The 25,007-nt window shown below is 49.3% G+C and overlaps 1 protein-coding gene across 1 annotated transcript in view; it reads left to right on the forward strand.

Moving 5' to 3' along the window:
• Nucleotides 1–25,007, forward strand: part of HTRA1 (HtrA serine peptidase 1) — a 52,368-nt gene that overhangs the window by 1,168 nt on the left and 26,193 nt on the right. Inside the window, exon 2 of the mRNA XM_008571116.1 lies at nt 3–290. Coding sequence (XP_008569338.1) covers nt 3–290 — 288 coding nt within the window. The remainder of the gene's footprint in view (nt 1–2; nt 291–25,007) is intronic.

Raw genomic sequence — 25,007 nt, forward strand, 5'->3', positions numbered from 1 at the left:
GTGCGGCTGCTGCGAAGTGTGCGGCGCTCCCGAGGGCGCCGCGTGCGGCCTGCAGGAGGGCCCGTGTGGCGAGGGGCTGCAGTGCGTGGTGCCCTTCGGGGTGCCGGTCTCGGCCACGGTGCGGCGGCGCGCGCAGGCCGGCCTCTGCGTGTGCGCCAGCAGCGAGCCGGTGTGCGGCAGCGACGCCAACACCTACGCCAACCTGTGCCAGCTGCGCGCCGCCAGCCGCCGCTCGGAGAGGCTGCACCAGCCGCCGGTCATCGTCCTGCAGCGCGGCGCCTGTGGCCAAGGTACTCCCTTCGCGTTGCGCTCCCGGCAGCTCTCTCCGCCCCAGCCCTGGCCTGCCTCCGTGGGACGGGCAAGCCGAAGGGCAGCGAAGCACTGCGGGGTGTTCAGGGCGCCCGCTCGCTGGCAGAGGCGGGCAGGGGCCGGGGTGGCAGCGATCCGCCGTCTCCCTCGGAACTGAGCTTTGCGCCCAGCCCGGGGCCTGGGTGAGGGGACCTCCCACCCAGTGGCAGGCCTCTGGATGCCCCGCGGGGAGCCCCACGGCGCCGACGACCCCGGGCAGAAGTGAGACAGGGACGCTGGCACGAAGGGAGGAGAGGAGTTCCAGGCTGGGAACGGTGCCTGGTGCCCGGCGGCTTTGGGACCGCAGGAGTTCGTTCCTGTTGCTTCTCCTTCCTTCTTCTCTGCCCTCCCCCGTCTCTTAAACTTAACCAGGCGTTAATTTTATCGTGAATCCTGTCCGTGAAAACTTTGTTTAGCTTTTTTGGAAAGGAACAGTGTTGCCGCCCCGCTCTGCAGTTTCCCCAGATGGTGTCTCCCGGCTGGCACCGGTTTCGTACAGCAGACGTTCCGCCGGCGTCGCTGCCGCTCTAGCTTCTCCAGTTTTGAGCCAACCCTGCAAAAATGAAAGTGGCTCTTTTTGAATAAGCTGAACTGGGCTTTGGATCACGGAATCTGCAGACGCAGAGGAGGGCCCGGGTTAGGGTGGGGTTAGTGTCCCCCTTCTCCCTCCTTTCCCCTCTACGCTTATTCTGTATCGACAAGACCCCTTCTGGTAGGGGAGGCGGTGGTGATGGGCAGAAGGAGTTGACTGGAGCAATGTCTAAGGCCCTCGCGGGACCTTTGGAGAGATGCTTCTGTCTCCAGGCAGAGAGGCCATGTGGAGAAACAGCACAGAGTTCAGTGGCAGCCAGTCCAGTGGTGCGGGGACAGGCCCGCTGTGCTGGGCAGCGTGCTGGGCCACAGCCACAGCCCAGCCCCACCTGCTCAGCACAGTCAGCGCAGGGACAAGGGGATAGGAGAGCCCGGTGCAGAGGGGCTGGTCTAGATTTTTCTCTATAGGACTATGGTCCAGCATGACCAACTAGGGCCTGGCACAGTTTGGCTCACATGGAGAGGAAGGTGCCAGAGTGTTATAGGGAGAGATTGGTACAGAGCCCAGCCTCACTTTCCGGAAACTCAGCCTAGTCGGGCAGCGGAGAGTTACTCCAGAGAGAAGTGATCGTGCAGAGACTCAGGGATGGGCAGGATGATAACGCACAGCTGCTGAGTGCCCAGCCCGTGCGTGTGCACCGTGTGACGTCATTCTGTCTTCACAGCCTCACGAGGAGGGGGCTTCTGTTCTCATTCCTGTTTTACAGACTAGGGAACTGAGGCTGAACAACTTGCCCAAGGTCACTCAGCTGGAATTGAACCTGAAGGTCCTATTCAGAGCCAGCCTGGGGCTTACCCCCAAGCTGTGGGAGAAGGGTCAGGCTCGGTAGAGGAAGTTTCCTGGAGGGCTGGGAAGTGCATCCCAGGCCGGGAACAGTATAAGCAAAGCCCTGCTGTTTGGGGTTAGTGACTAGATTGGTGTGGTTGGGGGACTTCTGGGGGTGGGGGTAGCAGGAGTGACCCAGGCTGGTGGCACGGAGCCCCAGGGCTGAAGTGGCTGGGCTGTGCCTGTGTATGCAGATGTTCTTGACTGGGGGCAAGAAAGCCTGGTGCAGGACCAGCCCAGTGGTGGGGCGCAGAAAGCAACGGGGTGGGGAGTTTAGGCTACTGTCATTATCGGATATGAGGTGATGACGTTAAAAAAAGCTTATTTTTTTTTGTCATGAACAAGCCAGCTGTTACTGTTTGCAGAGTTACTGGCACCATGTGAGCTGCCTCGTTTATTGCCAGTGAGACGAGTCACTTAACGAGCTTTGGAGTTGGCAGAGTGCTTAATAATTGGCTGGGCTGAGTCGCTGTGTGTAGAGAAACAGGTCTCTTATTGGCCATCAGACCCACAGCGGGCCTCTGGGTGCACCAGTGAGGGGACAGCTACAGAAGACTGAGCGTGGCAGCCTCGAAAGGAGGGAGAGACAGACAAGGTGCAGCGCTGTTTTTACCCTGCCCTTCTTCTTTTGCAAATATTTATTGAGCTCTGCAGTGTGTCTGACGCTGTTTGTTTGTTAGTCTGTCTGCCTGGCACATAGGAGGCACCCAATGAATATACGGGTGGATGAGTGAGGGAATAAATGAATGAATGAGGAAATGGGAGGTGCCATCCTGTCCTCCCTCAGTGGAGGGTCTTGCTTATTTGCACCCTTCTTGCCCCATCTCACACTCCACCCTTGGCTTCCTGGAGGCATCTCTGAGAACTGGTGCCCAGGAGCCAGGAGACTTAATTCAGCTCAAGCCTACTCCAGTTCTCAGCAGCTGGGTGCCAGCAGGCAGGACACTTGACATCATTGTTAAATAAGGTGCGTTGGCTGCCTGCTCTGGCTCCAAGGGTTGGTGGGAGAGCTCTACTAGCTGGGCTGGACATGGGAGGCCTTTTCGAGGAGGTGCCATTTGACCAGAGGCCTGAAGTTGGAGCAGGCCACGAGAAGATGTGGGGAAAGAGCTCCTGAGCTTCGGGATTCAAAGATTATGGGCCGGCCCGGTGGCGCACTGCTATAGTGCACCGCTTGGGAAGTGCAGTGGCGCTCCCGCCGAGGGTTCGGATCCCACATACAGACCGGCCGCTCACTGGCTGAGCGAGGGGCGGGAGCAACACCGAGGGTTGCGATCCCGTGGCCGGTCCCGGTCCGGTACGGGCGTGACACTGAGGGTTGTGATCCGTTGCCGGACACGAAAAAAGACAAAAAAAGGAAAAAAAAAAAAAAGATTATAAGGAGGGTTTGTCTGCAGCACAGCGTGCCAGGGGAAGAGAAGTAGGAAATGCCATCAGATAAGAGGTCCCCAGGCAGACAACCAGCATTTTGGGGTCATGGTGGATCTTTGGGTGGAGGAACGTGTCATTCAAAAGAAAGCACTTTTATCTGTAAGCTGTTTAATGAAGACTTCAGAGAACGTTTCTAATCATGGTTCTGGAAATGAAGGCAAATCATGTATTTTAGAGATCAGTGCTGCTGTCAGGGTTTGAATGGAAAGTATGCAGTTATACTAGAGAACAAAGATCTGTCATCTCCCACTCTACTGGTCAGGAAGTTACAAAAAAAAAAAAAGAATTGAAATTAATGATAGGATGATAATAATAAGGGCTCACATATATTTTGTACTTATTCTGTGCTAGGCACATATGAACTCATTTGCTGCTTCTAACAATCCTGTGGGGCGTGTGCTGCAGTCCTCCGCATGTTACAGCTGGGGACAGAGTCATGGAGCAGAGCCTTGCTCAGGACTCGACCCCATGCATCTGGTTCCAGAGCCTCCTCCATAATCACCATGCTGTGCTGTTGACAGAGCAACAGAGATTATAAGCCAACCCCAACTAAGTTGCAGCAGCTAATAGCTGAAATAAACAGTGCTGCAGATGGTCATGGCCTTGAGATGAAACGTAGGACAGATCACAGCCATCACTCAGCAGGCTCAGGCTTCTGAGGACAAGGTTGCTTCTGGCAGCTGTCAGTGCAACCCTTGCTGAAGAAAAGCAAAGGAGCAGAAAGGGCTGTCATAAAGATGTTTCCAAGCTAGAGTCACAGCCCACAAACTGCTCTCAAGGAGGGAAGGCCCTTCCAGATCCCCAGACTTTCTGAAAGACCAGCCAGGATTGTGCAGTGCTGCAGACCTCTGCTAAAAAATGGACAGGAAGCCAGGAAAGAGACCTGAAACAGATGCCGTAAATAGCAGAAGCCCAGTCCAATTTCTCCTCCTAGTAATACTCCAGGAAAGCCCGTCCTACCCTAAACAGCAGCCCAGGCAAGCTTGGAGGTCTCCAAACCACATGGGCAACTCAGGAAGTCCCCACTGGGGATTTTCGGGATCACCTGGTCCTGGTGCCACCCCAGAGCCTCTGGAGATGGGGCAGTGTGTGAATTCCTGATGAGGAACCATGGGCTTACATGGTTGTTTTACTTCTTGGAGGCCTGGACTGTTCGTAAAATCTATTGTACTTAACCATTGTTAGCTAAGTAATAGATACTGTGCTGAGCGCTAGGAAGACAGTGTGGAACAAAACCAAGTTCCTGCCCACAGTGAGCTTGTATTTAACACAGTGGAGGAAAATACAATCGCTCTGTACCTGTGGCTGCATTTTCCATTGTTACATTGCAGCGTTTGCTAGAGAGTCATTCCACTATTGGCAGTTCACATCACCTTTTGTCCCTTAAAAAATAAGCATGCAGGGTACCTGGACTTCACCTTAGGTAGGGTTGGTGGAAACTGTCACGAGGCTCCAGTTTTTAGTCATTTGAAACTTGGAAACTCTAAGGTCTTTTGAGCATTTTACAAGGCGTTGCTGCCTCTGGTTAGAACGGCTCCCTCTGACGTTTATTGCTCTGTTGGTTCTGCTAAAGAGTTAAAATATGCAGGTTTCATAAAATTACTAACAGGATCAAAAGCCAAGCATTTGAATTACTTCATTCCATCCAGGAGAGCTGTAAATAGGTTGCATTAGAGCTTAAAATAACTACATTCAGCAAGTGATTATGGCAGGGACATGAGCTAACTGTGGTTAGACGTCTTACAGCCTCGGCTCTGCGCGGCTGGGTTCCGAGTACATTTGGAGCTGTGTGATCCTGCACAAGTTTCGTGCCTTGGATTCAGAAACCAGAATTTCCATGAGCTTATTATCCAAGCGAATAAATAGTTCTAGTCAGGCTTAATTTGAAGAAATCAAACTTGGCAGTGGTTGACGGTTCCTGGGAAGGCCAGTGGGGTGGAGGGGCCAGAGGGCTGACAACCGGCTCTGGCCCCTCCTGGGCTGTTACCTGACCAGGTGACTGGTCCTCCTAACCCCTCAGAGTCTCAGCAAGGAGGGACTAGACGAGATAATCTGTGGGGTCTCTTCTAGCTAGAATGATTTGTGATTCTTGTAAGAAAACCAGTCCCTGAGGAGGCTGTGGTCATCTCATCCCTATTTTAATGGCTGGGCTGGATTCTTTTAAAAGTTACTTCCTTTTCTTAAATTACTGGTGGTTAAAGCCAAGGTTGGCATTGAATGGTTGTGACCTGTCTGGAGCACGGTTGCCTCGTATTTCAGCTTTGTGCTGGCTGTTGAAAGTCCCTGGGAGACACGGGGGGTAACACGCCCACACCTAGGAGGTGAGCTTCAGCCAACCTGGTGTCCTTTGCTGCTTCGCAGAGGCCCTGAGACTGGCTGCCTCTGGGTCTTCTGGAGTGAGATACCCTCTGCCATTTCATCTTTTCCTTTTCTACCTTCTCTGCCATTAAAAAAGAAAGGAAGAAAATAAAAATGCTCCTAACAGAGAAATTGAGAAGTATAGCCATTCAGAATGCTTTTCCAAAAGGCTCCCAGAAGTGTCAGGGAAGTAGGTGTGATTCAGCACTGCTGGGTGACGTGTGCTTAGAGCCATGGTGGGACATTAGCCAGGACAACGGGACAGAAATAAGTGGCATGCCGATCACTGCTGAAAGGGTGCAGAGTTCAGCTTTTGGAATCAGCGACGTGAGTTCCATTTCTAAATTCACTCAGAGCATTTATTGAACACCTACTATGTACTTGGAAGTGTAGCAGGTATAGGGACTCAGAGGTAAGTAAGACGTGGTGGCCCTTGATCTCAGGGTGCCTGTAATAGGTCTTATGCTGTCAGGCTGAAGGGCAGGGCTCTGCGATCAGATCTCCACTTTCTGGACGTGTGACTTAATCTCTAAATCTCACTTTCCTCATCAGTGAGGTAATCGTATAGATAATAGTACACACCTGCTACCTTTCAGGGTTGTTGCAGGATGGAAGGACCTCATTATATGAAGTGCTTAGCGCTGTGCCTGGTCCTTTATTAGAACTGTCAGTATTAGCCGTAATAACAATTATCATCACCATCAAGGCACTAACAAGGGAGTCAACTCAGTGGGAGGAGTGCTGGAATGATCTTCTTTCCCTAGGGATGAGGTGAGTGGGCAGGTTGGGAAGGCTTCACAGAGAAAGACAGTGATGTGGGACTTGTGTCCTGGAGGCTGACTCGGAATCTGCCAACTAATATGTTGGAAAAGTTGCTCTGGGCAGAGGGGGTCAGAAACTGCCTTGCTTGTCTCCCCGTGGTGGTCTAGCTGTTGCCTTTGTCACATGAGAAGTGTGTGACTTCCTTGAATTAAGAGCTGTGTGTCTGGGACACCTGGGACTTTGCAGATGTCATCTTGTTAACCCTCTCTGGAGTTTGACACCCAGGAGATGGCAGTTTACAGAAGCCCTGGGGCCTTCTTGAATGAAGCTTGGTTTCTATGCTCTGGGAATTCCTCACAAGGAAAGATTTGTCATATCTTAAGGGGGAAAAAAATGGTTTTGGAGTCCACAGGTACCCTATTATTTTAGATTCCTAGGACAGATTGTTGAGTAAGCATATTTCATAAAAACAGCCCTCCACAGCATCTTGTGACAACAGCCGGTCCTTTCCCACAGGGTAATTATGTCTCCTTATGCACACAAAGGTCTCTGGGGGCTTATTGTTGTGGCTGGAATTTCTGGTAAACTCCAAATTTGAATAGCCCCTGTCATAATGAGTCAGAGCCTTGTGCAATATTTTCAAGTGTCAGGAACATCTTTTTCATTAGTTGTGCAATAAAATCTCAGGATGAAGATGGTAGGCCTGTCTGTGTGATGAGCTGTTTTTTTTTCTCCAAAGTTGGAGAGATTTGCAGAATTCTCCTTTTGCATAGTCTTGGGCAAGATTTTACCCAATCATCCAACACTTTAGTCATCTCACACCCTATGACTAAGAAGAGCTCTCTTTTTGGTGCCAATATTCTAAGTGGCAGTCACCGCTTGGTGGGGATGGGTGGACACAGAATTCTGCCAGTTGAGGTTGCCCAGGCGGGTGGCTGCCAACTGGATACAGGGGAGGAAAGGCTCAGCATTCAGTGGTCATATCTGCTCTTCTCTGGCACACAGAGGTCCCTGGGGGCAGAAGACCACATCCTTTAGGACAGGTAGGGTGGTGGGAAATGTCATCAAACAGAACAGTGACCCAAAGAGCTCTCACCGCTGGGTGCTTTTTGGGAGCTGGGCAGTGTGCTAATTGTGTATGGGCCTTCCTTGTCCTTCCTTAGAGCTCCCCAGGGAGGCAGGGGCATTATCCCTGCTGCCTCGACAAGGGAGTTGGTGAGGCTCAAGAGGTTAATTATAACTTGTCCAAGGCCAACCAGTAGGAGGAGGCAGAGCCAGGATTTGAACCAAGTCTGTCTCACGAGCAAACTATTTTTGAGACTACTTTGACTTGTGTCATTTAGAAGCATGTTGTTTAATCTCCAAATATTTGGGGTGTTTTCCAGCTATCTTTCTGTTATTAATTTCTAGTTCCCTGTTTCCTTGGAATACTCATCCTCTGAAAAATATCATTCTGCTTTCACTTTCCACAACCCATCTTTAGCCACATCAACTCCCCGTTTCCATGTTTTCTTGGATCCTGTGGATGAGGACCCTACCTTCCCCGCAGAGACTGCTGGCTGCCCAAAGCCACCAACTGACTTGTAGAGAGGACAGAATCTCAGAGTGTGAAACCAGAGGGCAGAAGGTCCTCCAGGTCCTACAGCCCAACACTTCACTTTACAGATGGGGAAACTGAGACTCCCAAAGGGAACATGACTGTCACAGCTGCACAGCTCATGGCTGAGGGCTCACGTGGAGTCTGCTGTCCCGAGGTCTGGGGCGGAGCCCATGAGCACTCCCGTCTCAGCTGTGTCTTCCTGCTGGAGCAGTGAGGTGTTGGGGAGGCAGGTCCACGCACGTGCTTGTCCTGTGCGACTTGGGAAGCACTGGGTGCTTTTACTTAGTGTCCTGCTTCAAAATGAAGTGGAAGAAAACTCTTCCCCTCAATCCCCACCGAGATAATCTCCTTGGGTTAGAAGATAGCTAAAAAGCTATCTATATGATGAATGATTTCCTCCCTCAAGAGTTATACGTATATGTACATGGCCTAGAACGGTAATTACAGTGCTCTTGATGAAGGGGAAAAAAATCAGTACAAATATTATGGTCTGTATGCTGATGAATCGGGACTGAGATGCTTCAATGTCTTTTAAGCCATGGTTAGATTTTCTTTGGGATGAATACACTAAGTTTTTACTCTCTTAGCATAAAGGCTCTTTTTATTTTCTTTTCTCCATACTGTTTAAACATCATGGAAAATGCATTTATACATTTGATGCATATACTGTATCAGTTTTTTAAAGTTATAAATGTAATTTAATCACATCAAAAATAAAGAAAAAAGAGTCATCATCACCATCATTTTTATGTCACCATCAGCTTTATCCTTTCTGTCCTTTATCCTTTCTGTCCTATTCTCTTAGGATAGATATTAAGAAGTACAGTAGCTGGATAGAAGGATATGGAGCTTTTATGGTCCTCGGTTATATGGCCAAATTATTTTGCAGAAGGGTTGTAGCAGTGTTCGTTGCCATCGGCTATAGAATTTCTCTCTCAAGTCACTGAAGGTCAAAAAGAAATTTCCCCCAAAGAAATCCTTTGGATAGAGGATGGGTAAAGCCAGTCATTCTACTCAGTTGGTAGATTATCTTGCTGGTCTTAACAGTTACTCTTATTCTCAGATTGATTGCTGTTAAGAGCTGAGGAATGGCAGGGATAGAATGTGAGCACTTTTGGGGCCGGCCCGGTGGTGCACTGGATAGTGTGCCGCTTGGGAAGCGCGGTGGCGCTCCCGCCCGAGGGTTCGGATCCCACATGCGGACCGGTTCCCGCTCACTGGCTGAGCGAGGGGCGGGCGCAGCACCGAGGGTTGCAATCCCGTTGCTGGTCCCGGTCAGGTACGGGGGCGACACTTAGGGTTGCGATCCGTTCCCGGACACGGAAAAAGTCAAAAAGACAAAAAAAAAAAAGAATGTGAGCACTTTTAAAATTTGGTTTCGGGCCGGCCCGGTGGCGCACTGGAGAGTGCGCTGCTTGGGAGCGTGGCGGCGCTCCTGCCGAGGGTTCGGATCCCATGTGGAGACCGGTTCCCGCTCACTGGCTGAGCGCGGTGCGGGTGCAACGCCAAGGGTTGCGATCCCGTTGCTGGTCCCCGGTACGGGCATGACACCAAGGGTTGCGATCCCGTTACCGGTCAGTAAAAAAGACAAAAAAGGAAAAATAAATAAATAAATAAAGTTTGGTTTTACCTGGAGATAGGGTGAACTGTGATCGTGAAGGGCTTGTGTGGTTGTCAGGTCATCTGGTCCAAAATGTGCATTTTAGGTGAGGAGTCTGGACCAGTGAGGGGACGTGAGGGTCTGAGGTCATGAGCCAGGACATGACGGAAAATAGGTCCCAGGATGCCCAGCCCGGGGCTCGTTGCACTGAGCCTCCCAGATGTCAGCTCTGTCCAGGATGTAGGAGGAGGCCAGACTGGTTTCGTTTTGAAAAGTGAAGAACATGTTTAGTCCAGTGTTTTGTACACATAGACAGAAGTATAGCATGAGCTACATATATAAAACGCAGTTTCCTAGTAGTCACATTAAAAAAGTTAAAAGAAACATATGACAATATTATTTTTCTTTTTAAAATAGCATTATTGAGATATAATATACATACTATAAAATTTACCCTTTTAATGTGCGTAATTCAGTGTTTTTTATATATTCACAGGGTTGTGCACCTGTCACCATTAATTCTAGAACATTTTTGTCACCTCCTCAAAGAAACCTGATACCCATTGGCAGTCACCCAATAATTCCAATAATTCCCTCTACTCAACCCTAGGCAACTACAGTCCACCTTCTGTTTCTATGAATTTGCTTATATTGGACATTTCCTATAAATGGAATTAAACAATATGTGTCTAGCTTCTGTCACTTAGCAAAATGTTTTCGAGGTTCATCCCCATTGTAGCATATGTCAGTACTTCATTCCATTTTATGACAAAAAGCATTTTCTTTGTATGGATTAGAAACCCAGACTTTTATTATATCCTCTCTCCCCGATGGGGAGTCCCAATCCCAGCCGCAAAAGCCACTTTGGAAGTCTAAACTGCTGAGGCGCTGCTGACGGGATCTGTCAGAAGAAACTGGAGCACGTGACGCAGGAAGCCAGCATTAAAAATAAGAATATTCTATACGGACGGGAATTACACACTGAAAAGAAAGCATCAGGAAATGCACTTTTGAGATTTATTAGATCATGTAACTTTTTCTGGAGCTGGAAAGGCTGTCGGAAATGGTCTAGCCTACCCCTCATCTTACCAGTGAGGTAACTGAGGCCCAGAAAGGGGAAGTGGCCTGTCATGGGTCCCACAGCCCACTTTTCACTTCTGACTTGAGCCAGAGTTTCCTTCTGGCGTCTCTTCTCGGTTTACTAAGTCCCCCTCCTTCTCTGATGTGGGGGACGCCAGTTTGTCCATCAGGGGGTCCTGGGGAGCCCGGGAAGAACTGGCCTCTTCCTGGGCCAAGGCCCTTGTTCTCTGTCCCTTCTTCCCCTGTCCCCTCCCCTACCCTGGGCAGTGCCTCCCAGCTGCGGGAGGCCGGAGGGTGCAGGAGCCTGAGCTGGCCCGACAGGTCCAGACATAACAAGCAGAGGAGGCTGAGCAGGGAGAGAACCCCACTGAGGAATCTGCGAAGGTCAGGCCTGGAGCCAGATGCTTATAAAGAGGAAAGTTAACAGTGTTTCTGTGAACTGAGCGGGCAGCTGTTTCCCTGAAGATAATAATAGACATATCATGCTGGGCATTCAGGAGACTTCTGAAAAAAAAAAAATCCTGTGCAGTGGAATTGATTGGAAACTTTTTTCTAATACATAAAATAGGCCAGAAAAAACTATTAAATGCAGCCATCTGATCAAACCCAAGCATTTACCACGGCTGTGTGAAAGCAGGGATTTTTATTTATTTTTTTAAATTTTTGCCAGTGAGACTGAAAAGTGATTTTCAATGACAGGCCCCTTTCAACCTAGACACATTGTTCTGGAAAAGGCACTTTTCCCCAGTAAAGCCGAAGCTATAGAACTGGGCTGTGCTTGTGACGAAAGCACAGATAGGGGTTTGCAGCCAGCTGGCCAGGTGCCCCCTGAAAGCTCCTTCCTCATCCGGTCTGTTGGAGAGAGACTGTCTTAGACTTGTTTGCGTGAGTTTCCCTCCTCCTCCTCACTTGCCCTGAGTCTTTTCCAGGCAGCATCCGCCACCACCTTGGCCCAGCCCTTGCAAACAGTCACTGCTCAGAGCACCACGGTCACGGGGGACGGATTTGCAGCCTGAGGTCTGGCGTTGGGTGAGCTTTTCCCACTTGGAGCTGTCTGGGAGACTACCGGAAAGAGAGGGGCTGCCAGCGCTTGGAAGTGCCAGTGTGGCCTGGAAACCAAGACTAGGCTCCCAGCCTGCAGCGCCTCTTCCTCCTTGATTCACTAAGGGAAAGACAGAGGTCACACGAAACCCTCCTGAACTTCATTTCTTTATTTCTATGCAAAAGATAGGGAGAGAGTGTTGTCCATCATTCAATTTTTAACCTTAAACCCCCCCCCAAAAACAACAAAAAAATTGTTAATTGTGAATTCAGTGTATCTTATCAAGAGTGGGTCAGAGAGCCATGGCAGTGGGGAGGCTGTACCTACTCTATTTTGTTTTTCCTTAGATTTGCAGACAGTGCCCCTGGTGATGCATAGGATTTTCAGGTTTGTTGTAGACCTCAGCTGGCTGCCTTGGACACAGCTAAGTGATGCCTCTGCCCTTCCTGGGCATTTTCTCTGCAGGGTTCAATGAAACCTAGTTGCACGGGCCCCTCTGCACCCCTGCCCTGGTGCCCTGGAATTTGCAGCAGCAGCACTGATTAGGATGGGGTCTGATTTCCTGGAATGTGCCAGGTCTTGCTTCTGTTTCTGCTGCCCCCATGCCCCAGATCTGTGCTGGGCCAGACTCTAGGTTGCAGCCGCCACTGATAAATTTCCTTGGAATTTAATGGAGTGGGGCAGACAGAGTGCAGCCACTCACACTGCAGACACAGAGGACATGAATCTTATGGGCCATCTGTACTGCATTCACTGGTGTTTACTTTTTTTTCTCTCTCCCCCAGCAACCCCTCTTGCCAATAGGCAGTCCCACCCCCTTGCGCTTTATGCCTCATTAGCCCTTAGGAGCCTGTTGCGATTGGTTTCTCAGGGAGAAAATAGCCAGAGTTCCCTGGAAGGGGAGGAGCGCTCCATGTTTCTGTGCAGTTCATGGCTCCTTTCATGCAGCCCACCTGCCTCTCTTTCTCCCCACCCGGCTAATCTGGGTTTCTCCCCTGTGCTTCTCACGGTCATTCTCAAATTCAGCAAGAAACCTCACAAAGGGAGCTTTTCTTAGGGGAAAATCATCCCCGCTTCCCCCCTGAATGTGGACCAGCACCTCTCCCCAGTTGCTCGGTGTCAGGTTAGTTAACTGCCTGCCTCCTGCTCCAGTCTCGATGCACCTGCCCACGCCTGGGGCAGGTGTCCTACTTGGGTCTCAGGTGCCTGTGCTCAGCCAGAGTGGTGGAGCCCAAATTCCATCCTGAGGTGGGGACCCAGCGTTCAGTGTAAAGATCAATATTCCAGAATATCCCATGCCCTCTCTCCCCTCCCCGCCAGCAACTGGCCACTTGCAGGCACCTGGTGTCAGCTGACCTGGGCCTGCAGCCCTTGCATTCTCTCTGCTCTGTTTTGTCTCTCTGTTGTCGTTCCCACTCCCCCACCATCAGAAGCACGGGCAGGGGACCTTTGGCTCAGGGCAGTGGGGATACAGTGCTGGGGACGTAGGGGGAGTGCTAGAGGGACTGGTGAGCTTTGGATCTAGCACCGTACTCTCAATAAAGGTGCTGGGCTGTGAGTGGAACAGGTACCTGCATATGAGATACTTGGAGTGCCATTTCCTCCTGGGAGTCCCCTCTGGATTTGGGCCTGGAATTATTTTTCTAGCAAGCAGCCCTTTGTAGTTATTTTATATCTAGCCATGCTGGGGACTGAAGGGGATACCAAAGATGTAGGACGTGGCCCTTGGACTGCCTAATGATGAAGAAGAGGATGACCTTCAGCATATACTCCGTGGCAGCAAATTCTGGGGTGTCTCTGGACTTTAGCCCTGCAGAAGGCTGCAGGCACTTGGAGGATGGGGCGCTAGAGCTGGACCTCACACGGGGGACTTCAGCTTGGGGTGTCGGGCTGTGGGAAGGTGGCTGATGACAGCTGAGGAGTGTGCCCCAGACTCCTTAATAAACTGAATCATTTTCAAATATTAACCTATGTTTTCATGGCACCACACTGGAGGCCTACCATGTGTGCCTGCTTTATTTACAGTTTCTGACTAGCACCCTTGCCAGCAAGAGAGTGACTGTGCACCTGCAGATGGCCAGGGGAAATTTCCCCAGGCTTCTGGGCGGGACTGTGAGCCCAGAGCAGCAGGGGCGGGCAGGCAATCTGCTAGTCATTAGGTAATCAGGAGGTGGCTTCCTGGCCCTTAAAGGGAGAACAGGGACATGTTTTCCATAGGCCTTCATTTCCGGCCTCTGCACAGTGCATTCTGCGCACTTGCCTTTGAAAGACCTTGTGTTGTTTCTGTCACTGATGCCCAGGCCCACGGGGTGGAAAGAAGGGAAGCATGACCTGGGAGCGTTAGGAAGGCTGGGGCAGTGGAGGAGGATGAGCTGTTCCTGATGGACCTGCCTAGTCCCTTAGCTAGTCCCTGCTGAGCAGACCCTGGCCAAATCCAGCCATATTTTTGGCTGAGTTTCTTTTTGCATCTTGGCCTTTCCCCTGAATCCTGGCAACTGTTTCAACTGAGCTGTGCTGTTACTTGTTGTGTTTAAAGTATGACTACCTTTGCTGGTATTTAAAGTTGAAGAAATTAGGTGAAAAATCACAAGTGGTTTGAGAGCCGGAGGGACCTTAGGAGCCACCTGGTTGAGCCCCCTTATTTTGAAATCGAGGTGTCCTCAGCCTGAGGGCTTGCCCAGGGTCACGCAGCCTGCTTCTGTGCACTGTGCTGCAGGCACTGCAGATCCCAAGGCCAGGCATCTTGCCTCCCGGCAGGTGGGGGACTGTATTTCTCCTGCAGGCCGCCCATGGACTCCTGGGTTTGATCAGATCAAGGCAGAACTGCAGGCAGCACCTGAGCAGCTCTTGAGATGCTTATCATTACTTAATCTGGATTTGGGGTTTTAAATCAGATGAATTTGAAACGCAAGCAGGGCAGGCTCCCTGGGCACGGACCTGTGCAGTCCTCTGGGGCCTTGTGTTCAGAAGGGTCCTGCACTTGTTCTAATGTTCTGTGTTGCTGTCTTGAGATTCTTAATAATTGTTGAACAAGGGGTCCCGCATTTTTATTTTGCACTGGGCTCTGTAGATTATGTAGCTGGTCCTGAATGTAGGACAGTGCATTTGATCAATCTGCTTTTGCAACTGATTTGAATTTTGGGAACATGCTGTTTCTTGTGAATAAAGGAGGATTCATTTCTTTTCCTTCGAATACACTGTGTTCTGTTTTCCAAATTAGCTCTACTGATCAACTCTGCTGAGAAATTGGGAGGCGAGATTGTTCTTGCTGGCAGAGAAGGTTGGGTTGTTAATCCTGCATCCTGGCCCTGAACTCTGAGGCCTGGAAGTGTGAAGTGTGTCCCCACATGTTGTGAGCTGCAGGGGGCTGGAGGCTGGCTGGCTAGAAGGGTGGGGACCAAGAAGGGAGGTCACAGAAACAGAGCGGAGAGCTCCAGCTTGGGCCCTCAACAGATGGGGTCGGCCTCCTGCCTCTGCCACTTGCCACATCTGAGGCTTTGAGCAACGTGCTTTCTTTCTCTGGTCCTCTGCTTTTCCATCTTCCTATAGACTACAGATAAGAGCCACCCCGCAGGCTTGCAGGGATAGCTGGAAAAAACACGTGTGCCTCGCATTGTGCTTGATACCTAGTAGATGCTCAATAAATAAGCACTATTATTATTCTTATTGGTGTTATTATTTTATGGCCAGTATCGAAGGTTGGGTGGGATTTGACTAGCTATAGGGAAAGAGAATAAAGTATTCTAGCAGGAAGGAAAATAGATATGAATGCAAGGGGATGGGGTGGCGTGTTGTATTTTGGGGTCCGGGGGAGGTGTTTGCAGGAGTAGAAGTGTGCGCTGAGGAGTTCTGAGAGACAGAGTTGGGGAATCAGAGCCACGTGATGGAGGGCACCGCAGGGGTGGCCAGGAGATGGAGATGGTCATGGGGACCCTGCAGTAAGTTCACACACCCCAAGTGGCATTGTGACTCCAGGGAAGACACTGAAAACAGAGGCCTGACGTGCCTGAATTAGAATGAGAAGTGGTATTCTTTGAAGCTTCAGAAGTGTGAGAGGAGCTGCGTGGAGGTGCTGAAACGCACCTGGGGGGGACATGGAGACCCGTCCCTGGGCTGAGAGCTGGGAGATGGTTACCCAGGAGACGGCCTCCAGGGTGGGCGTGAGATTTAGTGCTTTATGGGCACCGTCTCACTGTGGGCTCCCAACCGCTGTGAAGGAGGTAGCATCATCTCCATGGTACAGAAAGGGAGACTGAGGCTCAAACAGGCATAGCCACTAACTGGGTCACACAGTGCTAAGAGGCAGAAATGGGAATTGAGGCCAGTTCTGGTTCTGAAGCCACTGTGGTCTAAACTAGGAGCTTGTGACCTTTCTCGGCCTGGCTGCCCTCACTGGGACTGTGCAGACACTGGAGTTCAGCTCAACATTGCTGTGTGTCCCTGATGCTCTGAGTTTGTGAACTGCAGTTGCCATGCCAGAGTGAGAGAGGGAAGGTGCCTCTGCAGGGACCAGGGACAGAGCCCAGAACAGGGCAGACCATCCAGATCTGGTGCTGGGACGACTGGGGGCCAGGTCGGGGATAACCGCTGGCTGGTGTGGGAAGGAGGCTGGCCCAGGGTCTCCTAGGACAGCCGGGGGGGCTTTAAGCCCTCCCACACTGGCCATGGAGTGTTGGTGACTAGGGTCTCACTGGCTGGCTAAGACACCTCACGCTTCACTCTCACACTTTGAACCAGCCATGTGCTCTGGAGAGAGTAGGACCTGCCACCTGGGCAGGAATTGGCACCTTTCACCTGGCAGCAGGTCCAGGTTTTATGGGTTCTGAAACTTGTAGAATTCTGGAGACCCTCTTTAAGAAAGAGAACTCAAAATTATGAATGCAGCATTAGGTAGGAAATGATTATTTGTTTAGGTTGAAAAAAGAAACTTAAAATCACAAGCTTCAAAAAGCAGACCAATGCCACAGACATTGCAAAATCCAGAAAAATATGATTTTAAAAACATTAGCGGCCAGATACACCTTCACGTGTAAAATAGTTTTTACCCCTATATTTTTTGACTGTGGACCCTTTGGTCACCTTTTCACGTGGCAATGATTTTGTAATATTTCCTGTGGAGAAAATAGAATTTTTCATCATTGTTTTTATTATTACTATCATCATTATTGTTATTAATTCCGTCTTTTCTCTGGCATATTTCTCCGCTGCCCCCATGCCCGCTGCCCTGCGTGCAGCCTCTGGCCTGCACCTGGGGAGCCGGCAGGATGGGAGCAGGAGCGTCCCTGGAAACCAGGAGAGACGCAGTAACTTACTAGGCACAGGTGAAAGTCTGTCTTTTGGTTCCTCCTGTCTTCACTGGGATTTTCATTTTCAGTGTACACCTTCAATCGGATGTCTGTGTATTAGCACAAACGGCTAGAACTGGCTGCCAGCAACAAATTTTCTTAAATGTGATAATGAATGAGGGCTCTTCAGAAGTTTGTGGGAAGATCTGTGTTGTCCTTTAATTCTGTTTTCCGTGAACTTTTTGAATTACCCTTGTATGTCAAGTACTTAATGCCTTGCGCTTTTGAGTACACAGCCTGTAATGAATATTAATTATCAAAACTTACCAGTACTGTGTGTGTCTTCTCCCTCCTCCTAGAAGGAAGTTTTTGAGAGTAGTTAAGACGTGTTGTCTGTAGAACTTCAGGGATGATGAGTTCCAAGGAAGCAACACTTACGAAGTGGTGTCCTTGGCTAATAGTTTATAAAGAGGAAAGATGAGTCATTTATCATCTTGGGATTAAATCCTGGCAATTTTTAAACTCTTGAAGTTATAGGAAATGTTGGCTACTCTTAATAGCCCGTGTGTTGTGTTAAAAATCAGTAATGACAAATACTCATGGGGTAAGCGGAGCGATCCAGCTCTAAGTTGCTGTATTCTCCTAATCCTCGTTCTGCAGCAATTTTCTGTTTAAAAATGAAATCACATACTGTAAGTCATTCAGTTTTTTGCTTTTAGAATTAGTTTGGACATTCTAGGTTTTTTGCTTTCCACATAACCTTTAGAAATAGGTTATCAATTTTGACAAAAACTCCTGCTAAGATTTTTCATTGGGAATATGTTTAATCTATAGATCGATTTGGGGAGAATTGGTACTTACCAGTAGTGAATCTTCTATCCACAGGTATAGTAATCTCTCCATTTATTTAGATCTTTTAAAATTTATTTTGGCAATGTTTTGTAGCTTTCGGTATATAGGTCTTTCATGTATTTTGTTACATATTTCCCTAAGTATTTACTATTTTTGATGTTGTAATTGATATTTTAAAATTTCTGTTCTAATTGTTTGTTGCTAGTCCATAGGAATACAGTTGGTTGTGTATATTGACCTATTATCCTGTGACACTGATAAATTCACTTATTCTAGTAATATATTTGTTGATTCCTAAGAATTTTCTGTATGGACCATGGTATCATCTGCAAATGAAGACAGTTTTACGTCTTCCTTTCTAATCTCTATGCCTTTCATTTCTTTCGCTTGCCTCATTGTGTGGCCCACTGTGATGGCCAAGTCCAGCCTTCTGCACAGTTAGATGCCATCAGAAAGGCCAGGCCTTGACCTGGCAGGGGCTTCCCATCCTCATTATCTGCCGCCGCATCAGGCCAGCCTCACGGAACAGTGCAGGGAGGATGCAAGGTCCTCATGTCCTAGGGCACGTACTATTTCATCACGTTTGAGAGCTCAGCTGGGCTGCAGTTCAGGTGAGATTATCTGCTGATGCCACCCCCCAATTCTGCAGTGGCTATGGGGTCCCATTGGAAGCTGGGGAACAGAGGTACATTTTAAGGCCTGTGGTGGCCATGACGACACTGTTCAGAGGAGCCTCCAGGACTTATGCACATTTTCCAGGATGGGGTGAGCGGGTCTCGGGCACCCCCACCTCTCTCCCTCCTCTGCTGTAGCACTGATGTACGAAGTGCTCCCATCTGTCTAGAGCTGCCTACGGAGGGGCACCTTTGCCAGTCCTTTTGTTTTTTTTCCTTTTAATTAATTTTTTAACTATTATTTTTTTCCTTTTTAAATTGCATGCCATGGCTTGATCAAGCATTTCATATACATTAGCTCATAAAATTAGCATAGAAAATACATTGAAATAGGTGCTGTTATCAAATTTTATGGGCAAGGGGCTGGGACTTGGAGGAGTTAGGTGACAGATCTGAGGCCATGCAGCCAATGAGTCCGTGCTGAGTGTCACACTGATCTGAGGCCAGAATATGTGCTCAGTGTTCTCTCCAGGCTGAGCAGCCTGGACGCCCCAGCCCTCCATCCCTCTGTCCCCCTCGGATAGTGGGTGGTGGCATCGCCATCCTGGGCTCATCGAGGGGGACTCTCTACCTGGCTCCACTTCTTGGGAAGGGAGACAGGTGACTGGCAGTTGAGATCAGAGCCAATGGGACCAGCCAGGGCTTCTGTAGACCCTAGTAGGGCAGCAGCAGCTCCCTCTAGAGTGATGGAGGAGTCTTTGAAATGCAACAGGAATTGACCACTGAGCCAAGTTGCTTTTAGAGACACTTTTATTCCTCATTCTGAAATTGCATTTGGAGAAGCCAAACATTTCTTGTTCGGGTTGACATTTTGTCCATTTTTGAGCAGTGAGTTGAGGTTCCTTATGTTCGATTGTTTCTGCTCTGTTTAATGTTCCTGTTGACACGGTCCACTGAGCGACGGCAGTGGGGTCAGGGGTTGCTTTTGCATCTGAGCCGCACAATGAAGGCTTGTCAGTTGGGCTTTTCGTTGTGCTCTGTCCTCGCACTGCTCCTCCGTTCTGTTCACTCATCTGCTCTTTATCTTGCTGGAGCACGTCAGGGTGAGAGGGAGTGTAGTGGATTTAATGATGTCCCCCCGAAACTCCCTGAAGCTTGAATTGTGTCCTCAGGTTTTATGTATTAGAAACTTAGCTGCCACTGTGACTATTAAAAGGGTGGGAAATCCTAGTGTGGTAACTGTAAGGTGGGGCCTTGAAGAGGTGATTGGGTTGTAGGACCGCGCAGTAGTGAATGGATTAAACATGGTGGTCAGGGGCGTGGTTCTGAGGGCTTTAAAAGGAGAGGAGAGTCTGCCTTACTCTCTCTCTCTCTCTCTGCTTTCTCTGCTTCCACCATCTTGCAATGTGAGATCTCTGGGTCACTGTCACCATCACCAGATGGACTTTGGACTTCCCAGCCTCAGAAACTGTGAGCGATAAATGTCGTTTTTCTTTATAAATCACCCAGTTCCATGTAATCTCTTATAAGCAAAACAAATGGACTAATACAGGATACTGGTACCAGAGAAGTGGGGTGTTGCTTATAAAATACTTGAAAATGTGGAAGTGTCTTTGGAACTGGGTGTTAGACAGAGGCTGGAGGAATTTGGAGGAACAGGCTAGAAAACACCTAGATGCTAGTGAACGTTTAGAAGACAAGAAAACCAGAGAAAGCTTTAGAGACTGATTGCCTGGTGGCGAGCAGAATGCTGATAGAAATCTGGACTGTAAAGACCATTCTAAGGAGGTCTCAGATAGAAATAAGGAGTTTTTCAGAAACTGGGGCAAAGATCACCCTTGCTGTGAACTGGCAAAGAACTTGGCTGCATTGTGTCCATGCCCTAGGACTTTGTGGAATTTGGAACTTAAGAGTTGTGAACCAGGGTTTTTAATGGAAGAAATTTCTAAGCAGCAAAGCATTAAGGAAGCTGCATGGCTACTTGTAACAGCCTACGCTAAGTTATGGTGGCAAAGGAATGACATAAAGCCAGAATTTAAAAGGGAAGCAGAGCATAAAGATTTGGAAAATTTGCAGCATGGCAGTGTGGTAGAAAAGCAGAGAGCATGTGATGGTGCAGCCCAGCGACCATTAGCTAAGAAGATTAGTACAAAGAAAAGGGATTATCAAGAGAAGGAGAAAAAGGCCCCGAATATATTGTAGAAGCCTCTGTGGCCAACCCTTCCATTTCAGGCCCAAAGGCTTAGTGAGACAAAATGATCTTGGAGAACAGGCCCGAGGCACCCTCCATAGGCTCACTGCTCAGGGCCACCTCGAGAAGCTGCTTCCAGCACCAGCACCCTGGCTGCTTTGGCTGCTCCAGCCATGGGTAAATTGACCCCCGGTGTGGCTGGCCATGCAGCTTTGGAAAATATAAGCCTGAAGCCTTGGTGGCATCCATGTGGTGTTAGGTCTTGCAGGCTTGCAGAATGATAGAGCTGTGGAGGCTTGGGAGCCTCCACCCCGATTTCAAAGGATGTATGGAAAAGTCTGGGGGCCCAGGAAGAGATCTGTCTCAGGGGCAGAGTCACCGCAGACAGCCTTCGCTAGAGCAATGCTAAGCAGAAATATGGGGTCAGAGTTGCAGCAGAGAAACCCCAACAGCACCGTGCCTAGTGGAGCCCTGAGAGCGGGACAGCCATGGAGACCCCAGACCTGTGGAGCTACCAGAGTGGAACAGCAGCCTGGGAGAGCTGAAGTCTGTCCTGAGACCAGGAAAGCCATAGGAGTGGAGCTGCTCAAGGACTTGGGGACCCAACCCCCTCACCAGCATGCAGAGGAGGTGGAACATGGAGTCAATGTACCTGATTCGCCAACTTTGAGATTTAATGCCTGCCCTTCTGGGTTTCGGACTTGTTTGGGACCTGTTAACACCTTTCTTTTGGCCTATTTCTCCCTTTTGGAATGGGAATATGTACCCTATATTTGTCTAACCATTGCATCTTGGAAGTGGATAACTTGTATTGATTTCACAGATGGGACTTTGAACTTTGGACCCTTGAGTTGAAACAAGTTAAGACTTTGGGGATGAAATGAATGCGTTTGTGCGTGAAAAGTATATGAGTTTTGGGGGGCCAGGGGTGGCATGTGGTGGATTGAATTATGTCCTCCCAAAACTCCCTGAAGCTTGAATTGCGTCTCGAAAGTTTTATGTATCAGAAACTTAGCTGCCACTGTGACTATTAAGAGAGTGGGAAACCCTATTATGGTAATTGAAAGATGGGGCCTTGAGGAGGTGATTGGGTTGTAGGACCGTGCAGTAGTGAATGGATTAAACATGGTGGTCAGAGGTGTGGTTCTGAGGGCTTTAAAAGAGGAGAGTCTGTCTGTCTCTCTCTCTCTGCTCTCTCTGCTTCCACCATCTTGCAATGTGAGACCCCTGGGTCACTGTCACCACCACCAGATGGACTTTGGACTTCCCACCCTTAGAAACTGTAAGCAATAAGTGTCGTTTTTCTTTACAAATCACCCATTTCCATGTAATCTGTTATAAGCAACATAAACAGACTAATACAGGGAGAGACAAGGGTTAGACCATAGAATGTTGGGCCTGGAATGGACTTGGCAGCTCATTCTCGAGGCAGTTGGCCCCATTTTACAGGTGGGCAAATGGAGGCCACCCAGCAGACTGAGGATGGAACCCAGGCCTTCTGGTGCCCGGGCCAGATCCTCCCTCTCTTGGTGGACAGACCCTGGAGCCACTTTCTCTAGTCTGCGGGAGGACGCAGCTGCTTCTCAAGTTAGCTGGAAAAACCTGTGCTCATTTTCACTCTGGATGTGGGCAAATTCTCCCACCCTGAATTCGGGAAGCCAGAAAGAGAAGTGAGTTAAGGATCCTTAGTGGCAAGACTCTTGTGAGAGTCTCGGAAATGCCACGCTGTCTCTGGGGGAGCTGGCCTTGCTGGAGTTAAACCTCCTGTGGCCTTTCCCCAGGAAGCTGGTCTGAGGAAACCCAGATGCGTTTGTTTGCAGCTGTCTCTGGGTGATGTTTGCTCTTCTGTGTTCAAAAGGAATGTTTCCATCCCCTTATTTACATCTCCTGTTGGAGTGCTCAGGGAGACACACCAATTAATCACGAGTACCTGGAAACCTGGGAGGGTGGCAGACACGGATGGTTCCAGTATTGAAGTGGAAAAGTTGTGGATTCGGTGAAACTGAGGGATTGGGAGGGCTTGCCCAGATTTTCCTCTTATTTATACTCTCTATTAAAACAATTTAGTGTCCATGGAGAAGTCACTTAAAGTCTGTGAGCCTCAGTTTCCCCAAATATAATGTGGGAGCAGTATTCGATTTCCCTGTCCCAAATAAGGTAGAAAAAATTAAAATAAGGTAGCGTGTGAAAGGCTCTTGAAAGCAAAAATGATAAAATGATGCTGTCATGAATTTGTCAAATTAGCTTATTTTCCCTGTTAGTTGCAGAACTTTGTCTACACCTAAGAAAATCATGCTATGCCAGAAGAGGTGAGATTCCCACCTTGAAAGAAAGCAGCTTAGAGCCTGGGAGTCAGGACAGAGAGGGGCCTTTGTTCCTAGATGCTCTCTCCTTCCATGGAGGAAAGCATGGGAAAGGCAGCTGGTCCCCGAGATGCCCTGTGCCCAGCAGTGTCAGCTTGGGTTTCTGCAGTCCCTGTTGGCACAGGGGGCAGGGACTGAGGGAACAATCCGTAGATGCTCTGGTGCTGCCAGAGGATCCTCTGGATGCGCAGCTGCTATGGTCACGAGAGGCTTGGAGGCCTCCGAGCTTTTACTACAGAGTAGAGCCAGGAGTGGCTGCTCCCCCACTGCAAAGGTGGCGTGTGTGCATATATATGTATGTGGGCGTGTGAGCATGTATGTGTGTGTTTGCGCCCAATCTCAGATTCCACCTGTATGAGTGTATGGGTGTGTGATGAGTGTTAGTACACATGTGTATTTGTACATCTGTAAGTATATGTATGTGTGATAATGTGTGTAGGTGAGTGTAAGTCTACGAGTTTGTGTGTGTCTGCATGCGTGCATGCTCATGAGTGTGACAGCATGTGTATGCATGGTGTGTGTGTGTGTCTTTGTGTGTATGTGTGTGCACGCATGTGTGGGTATGTGTATGTGTGTTGGGGATGGGTGCACAGGCCCTTTGGTAAATGAGGGACAGGTTTGCAGGCTGGTGGTTTCATTTTAATCTGCAGGCTCATGCTGTGAATCCTGCTGAGAGAACTGTCACTGGGATTGGGGATCAAAAGGTTAGGGGGTAGACCAGTGCTTTTTAGACCATCTATGGTGAAGGAACAGGCTTCTTTTCCTTTTTTCCATCATGGATTAATACTTTTGTAAAATATGCTAAAAACGAATTACTACCAAATGCTATGAAAAGGATGCAAAATACAAACCCCAGTTTTTAATTTTTCGATGCAACAGGCATAAGATTCCTCTGTGAATTGCTCTTAAGGCTTCCAAACCCTTCCTTTCGCTTTGTAGGGAGTAGCTGGCAGAGCAGCCCAGTGTCTGGAGCCTGCTGGTGCAGTGCTGAGCTAGACTGAGGGCGGCAGGAAGGGGTGCGTGGGCTCCCAGCTGCAGACCAGTGGAACCCCTCTGTCCTGCTTCAGCAAAGAGACTTGGTAAGGGACAGCAGCAGGTGGCACGGATTTGGGTCTGGAGTAACAGGCTCAGGTTGCACTTCTAGGGCCTCACTGCCCCTCTCACCACCCATGCCAGCAAAATGGGTGTCCTGGGACCCCAAGTCTCAAGCATCTCCTTGCTGAATCATATGCCTTGGGGGTGGGCATCTGGTTTGTGGAAACTAACTTTTTGCCTTGCTAGTGAGAACCCTATGTCAGGATGTTTGGTAGTTTTGCGTGAAAGTAGCTTTGAAAATGCCCACCACGTGGATGCAGGGGAGGCACTATAGGATATATGTTTATATAGGACATTATGGTGGTTTGATTTTTCTCTTTTTTCCCCCCAACAGTATTAAGGCACCTCTTGTGCCTTTTGGCTTGGGATCTCTGGGCAGGGCTGGAATGAGAGGCTAAGGCTTGGTGGAAAACTGGGGACAGGTGGTGGCCTCTGCTCGCTGTGGGGTATCTGTGGGAGGGACGGGAGTTGCTCTTTACCTTTGTGTTTTTTTCATAATAGTCCTAAATCTACATGTCTGATGGGCCTCTCGTCCAAATCAGCCTCCACCCTCCCCTCAATTCTGGTGTAGTGCTGAAGACGGTTGCTGCTCAGTGGTGCTGGGCAGCTGGGGGACAGTAACTCCAAGGTGAAGTGACCCTTGGGCGGCCAACTTTTTGGAATAGCTGGTGGGAGTTGAACTATTTGCTGGTGCCTCCGGATCAATGTTTTTGTAGTGAAACTATTGAGAGGAAAGAAAGCAAGCTAGGAGGTTACCTTCAGTGCATTCTGCTGCCTGATCTGAGCAGGACTTTCCTTGACAGCTGGAGGGAGCTTTGCAACCGAGCCCAGTTTTGGAGTATGGTGCTGCCCTCTGCTCCAGATTTCCAAAGACGGGGCGTGCACCTCAGCTCCCTCTAACCCGCGCCTTTCTCAGGTGACCACAGCACAAAGCCCAGTATACTGAAGTGTCCTGTCTTTGCTTCTCTT

The sequence above is a fragment of the Galeopterus variegatus genome, unplaced genomic scaffold (genome assembly GCF_000696425.1).
Source record: "Galeopterus variegatus unplaced genomic scaffold, G_variegatus-3.0.2 Scaffold661, whole genome shotgun sequence".
In the NCBI taxonomy this organism is placed as follows: Eukaryota; Metazoa; Chordata; class Mammalia; order Dermoptera; family Cynocephalidae; genus Galeopterus; species Galeopterus variegatus.